Below are 6672 nucleotides of genomic sequence, written 5' to 3'. Positions count from 1 at the left end.
TATATATATCTCCTATTTCTTAAACTTTCTATGCTGCACCACTAGGTCACAAATGCTATTTAGGTTATACGAGCTTTATATGCTATCTGAAAGAGCTATATTTTTGGAGATATGAAGTTGTTATTTATCGCATTTAGTATGGAGTTTTGGGGTATTTCACACGCCCGTGTGTTTCACTCGCCCGTGGATTACGTTATTCCGACCTAGAACTAACGTGTTTGCCAAGCGAGCCGCCACCCCCAAGCGAGCCGCCACCCCACCGCTATCTAATTATTTTAAATGCATTTATCTTAACCAAAACGCCATTAAATTCGATAAGCTAAACTCGAGGTCTATTAGGACATGTAGTCATTCTATGACCCTGAATTCCACATACACTACACTTCGTTTTTGCCCTCGTACGCGGCTGAGAAGGTGCCGGAGCTGGCCCTGCCTCATAGGATCCTTCTGCTAAAACTGCTTGCTCTGGCTGCGCCATTAAGGTAGAGGCCTCTAAAACTGAGAGACCTTCTTCGGAAGCTATTTGCCTTTTAGACCGAGTCTTTTTTCGCTTCTTCTTCTCGTTTTCAGCGCGTAAATCGCTTACTTCTTTCTCGAGAATAGCTGCCGATTGCATGGTAATTTGACACGCCTTTAAAACCTGGTTGATTGCGGAATTAAGCGGGCTTGGTGGGCTTTTTGAGCGCTGTTTTAGCAAAGCTTTAATTGAGGAAGCTTGCTTTTGTAATTGGACGTAATTCGAAGGCGTTTTTGGCTCCCACTCGCTTCCTCGGCTCGAGGGGGTGTCGGGGTTCGAAGGCAAATATCAAGCTTTGAGATCACTCGATCGGGATTATAAGGCATTAAACCGGCGGCGGCGAAGCTATTCTTAATAGTCTCCGATTTAAATACCTCGATTCGTGCGGACGGGTAGGCTTCGAGGAAGTCTAGCTTATCAATGTGGTTGATTCTAGCACGCATTTTTGACTCGATAAGCCGACTATACGCGCGCTTTAACGCCGCAAAACAGCCGATATCGAGAGGCTGTAAAAGGTGAGACGAGTGCGGAGGCATACAAATTGCGATAATATCGTTTTTTTCGCAAATTTCGTCAAATTTCGGAGTTAAATGACTTCCGTGGCCGTCGAGGATCAAAAGTCTATACTTCCCCTTCGTACGCGAAGAAGTAGACGGAATAAAGAGCTTTTCGAGCCACCGAACGCTAATTTCATCGGATGTCCACCCGTTCGGACTAACCTCGAATCTCCAATCATTCGGAAGGCCGTCGAACCAAGATTCAATAAAGACTTTGCCCTTAAAAATCACGCACGGAGGAAGCGCCCACCCCGAAGCATTTATACACTCAATTGTAGTCACCCACGCGCGATTTCCGGGCTGTAAAAGCGATCGCCGACCGTAGTATTCCCTCCTCGTAATAACTTTCGCGGTTGCGATCAAGCCCATTGCGAATCCGGTCTCGTTAAAATTATAGATATCGTCGGGATCGATCCCGTACGAAATAATCGTTTTTTGAACGAGAGAAAACCATTCGGAAATAATTTGAGGATCTTCGCACTTTACGCGCGCGTAATTATAGCCTTTCGAGAATCGGGAGGAGAGGATTGGATGCCGTTTCACGAAGTTTGTAACCCAATGATTGCCGACCGAAGGAGGAGGGGTAGATCCACGCGCCGCGAGTAGTAAATCCGCCATTTCTCGTACGGTAGAAGGCCGAGGGGCTGCTCCGCGAGAGTCCATAGAGAGAATCCATTTTTGAAGAGATTCCTCTTCAATTTCGGTCAATTTATGTGAATTTGCGCGTATAGTACTACGTTCAGCATGACCGGAGAGGCGGTCGCGTAAAGTAGAACGTGGTACTTCGAAAGTGCGTGCTGCGAGAGAAATAGAGCTTATTTCTTGCTTCTTAATAGCCTGGATAGCTAATAAGATCCTACCCTCTTGCTCCGTACGATTTCGAGAAGATTGAGTACGTATTGGTGGCATGGTAGGTGGTTAAAGAAGGAAGGTCTAATTAATTGACGCGTTTTTGGATGGGGTGGCGGCCCGCTTGGGGTGGCGGCTCGCTTGGCAAACACGTTACAGTGACTGGACATAAGTTTCTACACCCCGGCCAGCTCACCGTCTCTATTGATTTATACCGCCTACCTAAAGCGCGTAGTATAGAACCATGCTAAAAATAGTAAGCGACGCAAACCTAGGATGGGAGCATTTCCTTGAGACGATTCCGCAGCGGATGGAAGCTATTATTGGGAGCCAGAGGCGGTATACACCGTATTAGATTCCATAGTATGAATTCATGGAGGTTTTTGACTGGCAGTATATTATATAATCAGGGGATGGGGCCAGACAGTGTAGAAACTTATGTCCAGTCACTGTAAGTCTGTTCCTCGCCATAGTGGCTAACCTAATTAAGGTAGGGCGAACAGGATATAAAATACGGGCGGAAAAGGAGGCGGTATACAGATTGCCCAATTATATTGGATTCTGGGTTATTGCACTCGTGATCCCTATTAACCTCCGTAATGTGCGGCAATATTTTCGAATGGTCCGATCCCCCACGCTCCTTCTCCCGCGTGGCCCCACAGCTCCCTCATGGCGGCCTCGTGAGCCCGGTGGAGGCGGTGCTCCAAGTTGGAGTTGCCGAACATCCGGCTGCCGTGCTGGGTGGATTTCTGGACAAGCTGCTTGACCTCATCGCCATTCTCGGCACCATACCAGAATAGAACCTCGCCGTCGCGGCTGAGGCTACCATTGGCCTTGTGGAAGTACCAGGTCAGGTTTTCGCCAGGCCAGCTTGGGGAAGTCCTTCTTGAGGGTAATAAACAAGTTGTCGTCCACGCTGGCCAACCAGCTTGACTTGGTGATGGTGAATGCAGCCAGGTGGGCCATCGAAGAGCGCTCCTGAGGGGGGTTTTTGGGGGGGACAACAGCGAGAGCGTCCATGGCGTTATCGTAGTAGATCTTGAAGTCACACTCCTCTAAGTCCTCGGCGTAGCTGTCAACAACGGCACGAGCATCGAGACCCTCACGGTCACGGATTATCTCATCCTTCAGCCCCTCGAGGTCGCCGAACACGGACAGAGAAGCCTGGACGTCGGTCTTGTTGCCTCGGCGAATCCGTGTACCGGCACCGGAGTCGGTGAACAGCCCATTCAGAAGATCGGCAGGGTGGATGATGGCCACGCTGGACGAGCGCGGTAGGTCGCTCAGCAACTTCTTGCTCTCCTTGATCTTCAGTCGAGTTCCGTGACGGACCCACCATTGAGTCATCAGGTGGCAATACTCCTCGTCAAGATTGATGGCGGAGATATTCTCACTGGTATCGCCATTGAACAGATCACCCTTCTCAGTGAGGTAAACGATCTTCAATGGTTGCAGAGCGCGGGCTAGCTCACCAGCAGCCACATCGGTATTGACACTGAGCATCTGGCCATCGGGGGTTCTCGGCCATGGGAGTCAGGATGGGCAGACAGCCAGCCGCAATGGCCGACTCACTAGGGTTTTTCTTCACGCCCTTGATCTTACCCACCAGGTTATACTTGTGCTTGTCCAGATAATCGGCCAAAAACACACCAGCGGCGATAGGCCGAGCACGGACACCCATACGCTCCAGCTCCTCGACCAACTTTATGTTCTCCTCCAGAACGAGCTTGCGCGCCAGCGACAGAGTCTTGCCATCCGTGACCTGGACCTTCAAATTGGGGCTCAACACCGGCGGCTTCCATCATGCGATTGAGCTGCGGACCAGCACCGTGGACGACGATCGGGTAAAGACCGACATGGTTCAGGAAAGCGAGGGCCGAGGACAGGGTCTGGAGGTGCTCGGTGATAATCGCACCACTGACCTTGACAACGGCGAACTGCTGGGAGGAAACGGAGGTGAAGTGGGACAGGTACTGCTGGGCCTCGCGCTTGGAACCAATGTTGCTCCGCAGATGGACGACGGTGCTCCAGGTCGAGCTCAGGAGAGGGCCGGCGGCGCGCGAGTATGGTGGGCCCTGGCGCAGGGGAGTCGACACGGCGTGCGGAGAGCAATCGGAGGGGCTTGGTGGAAGCTAGCGCGGAGTGAAGGGACAGCATCTTGATCACCAACACGCGGCAGCTTTAATTGATACTTAGCAGGTCGCTAGGGGAAACGTTCCCATTTTGTAGAACTGATTGAGAGGAGCAGGGAGAGGGTGTTAGGGGGAAAAGAGGAGGAGAAGGAGCCGCGCTTACGCTACTAACCATGGGGACCCCAATCTTTTTTTCTGCATAGCTCCGCACCTCGTAATCTAGGCATATCAACTTCGGAAAGTCTGGCCGGGATGAATATGGGAAGCCGCAGGAATGAAGGGTGTATGCATCGCATGAGACATGGGAGGAGGAGACTGTATGAACGAGAAGCTCCGACAAGGGCTCACAGATTAGTGTCGAGTTGAGAGGCTCTTGGACCTGACGGCGACAGGGGCCAATCTGAGCCGGGAGGCTAGCAAATTAACGTGGAGGGGTTAGAGGTCACGACATCTAAGGCACCTCCGCAAGCTGCCGTAATTCGCTTTGGCAGGCAGCTGTTCTCTCACGCAGTGCTACAGGTCAAGCTGAGACGAACCAGCATCGACTATGCTGAGATATTACTCAGTCCCCGGTCTAGGGTTGCCACCAATTCCCCATTGCGAGCAATGATAGGGATGTCCGAACACTAGGAGGCGCTCATCATTCGTGACCGTTCCCGAATTCCCGAATGAAGCCTGAATAGGCTGCAGGGGGCTGGTTAGTGTGCAATGAGGCCAACATTTAGATGGGATACACGAACATAGTGTGGAAATTCTGATGGACTAACCCACTATGAACGGTTGTTACTAATTAGTATTAAAGGAGCCGCAAGACTTTTCAAGAAACGGTCTGCCTAGAGGCCTTGTCCATGTACGTTCTGGAGTACAATGTGTCCCTCCATGATGGCCGCCAAGCACTTTCCCTTGCCCCGTGAAGAACTAGTCAAAAAATCGTCTCTACCTCTTTGTACCGTCTCTGGCTGTATAATGGGAGACCAGTCTGATAACAGGATATATTAGGGGCTTTATTGCCAAAGCTGTCTCTTGTGAAACGTCAGGTATCATCTCCTGCTGTTCTTGAGCCTGTCCATCCTCTCGTATATCTGCTTGAATTTAGCTGGCTATTTACGACGGGGAATTAAGAAGCTCTAGCACCGCTTCTGTCCGTACCAATGATAGTGGTGTCAGGCCGTACTCATCCTTCAAGTCCGCTCTAACATCATTTCGCTCAACCAGTAGCTTCACCACTTCTTCATGTCCACACACAGCTGCCAGTAACAGCGGCATCAGACCGTAACTATCCTTCGAGTCTGCCTCCACATCATCCCGCCACAGTAGCAGCTTCACCACTTCTCTATATCCACCCTCAGCAGCATGCGACAGTGGCGTCCAACCATCTTCATCCTTCAAGTCCGCCTTAACATCATCTCGCTCAACCAGTAGCTTCACCACTTCTGCATGTCCACCCTCAGCAGCATGCGACAGTGGCGTCCGACCATCGTTGTCCTCCGAGTCCGCCTTAACATCATTTCGCTCAACCAGTAGCTTCACCGCTTCTGCATGTCCACCCTCAGCAGCATGCGACAGTGGCGTCCGACCTTCGTTATCCTCCAAGTCCGCCTTAACATCATTTCGCTCAACCAGTAGCTTCACCACTTCTGCATGTCCACCCTCAGCAGCATGCGACAGTGGCGTCCGACCTTCGTTATCCTCCGAGTCCGCCTTAACATCATTTCGCTTAACCAGTAGCTTCACCACTTCTTCATGACCACAGAGGGCTGCCAGAGACAGCGGTGTCAGACCATAGCTATCCCTTGAGTCCGCCTCCACATCACCCCGCCACAGTAGCAGCTTCACCATTTCTCTATATCCACCCTCAGCAGCAAGCGCCAGTGGGGTCCGACCATCGTTATCCTCCGAGTTCGCCTTAACATCACTTCGCTCAACCAGTAGCTTCACCACTTCTTCATGACCACAAAGTGCTGCCAGTGACAGCGGTGTCAGACCATAGCTATCCCTTGAGTCCGCCTCCACATCACCCCGCCACAGTAGCAGCTTCACCACTTCCCTATATCCACCCTCAGCAGCATGCGACAGTGGGGTCCGACCATCGTCATCCTTCAAGTCCACCTTAACCTCATCTCGCTCAACCAGTAGCTTCACCACTTCTTCATATCCGCACCCAGCTGCGTACGATAGTGGTGTTCGACCATTCTTGTTCTTCGGGTCCACCTGAGTACTATTCTTCGCTAGTAGCAGCTCTTTCAGTCTGCCCTCGGCTTCTTTTGCGAGAAGGTGTAAGACTGTGTTCCCTTTTTCATCCTGAATAGAAGTGTGTCGGAATGTCAAGACTCGTACGAGGTCAGGAACGGCGTGTAAGAGTGATAGTTGGTCACGAGGGTTGAGATTCTCCGCCGTGAGGAGAATGATCTCTCTCGGGAGATAAGCACGGTCTCTTGGCGTTCTCATCGTCCAGCGCACGACAGATACGAAAAGATAATAAAAACCCACAGCAGTCCGGTCTTGTGATCTTGCAGAGCCTTCTCCTTGCCGCGCTTGGAGATGTCGTCAGCCTTGAGAGCTGTTTGAGGAACAAAGCGGTTGTCAGCAGAGATTCTGGGCATTCGATTCTTTCATA

At 51.2% G+C, this 6672-nt stretch overlaps 1 protein-coding gene across 1 annotated transcript; it reads right to left on the bottom strand.

Moving 5' to 3' along the window:
• Positions 1–2585: 2585 nt before the first annotated feature.
• N7446_014069 (Protein arg-6) lies at positions 2586–4230 on the bottom strand (the record flags this gene model as incomplete). Its single annotated transcript, XM_058522808.1, is given in 5 exon segments — positions 2586–2756; positions 2770–3418; positions 3492–3625; positions 3666–4055; positions 4219–4230. Coding segments are annotated over 5 exon segments (1356 nt in total), but the record flags the coding sequence as incomplete, so codon positions are not given.
• Positions 4231–6672: the final 2442 nt, after the last annotated feature.

The sequence above is a fragment of the Penicillium canescens genome, assembly GCF_028828765.1.
Source record: "Penicillium canescens strain IBT 15451 chromosome Unknown utg000012l_segment0_segment0, whole genome shotgun sequence".
In the NCBI taxonomy this organism is placed as follows: domain Eukaryota; kingdom Fungi; phylum Ascomycota; class Eurotiomycetes; order Eurotiales; family Aspergillaceae; genus Penicillium; species Penicillium canescens.
Note: the sequence above shows the minus strand (reverse complement) of the source record. Positions and strands in the feature narration are given on the sequence as shown.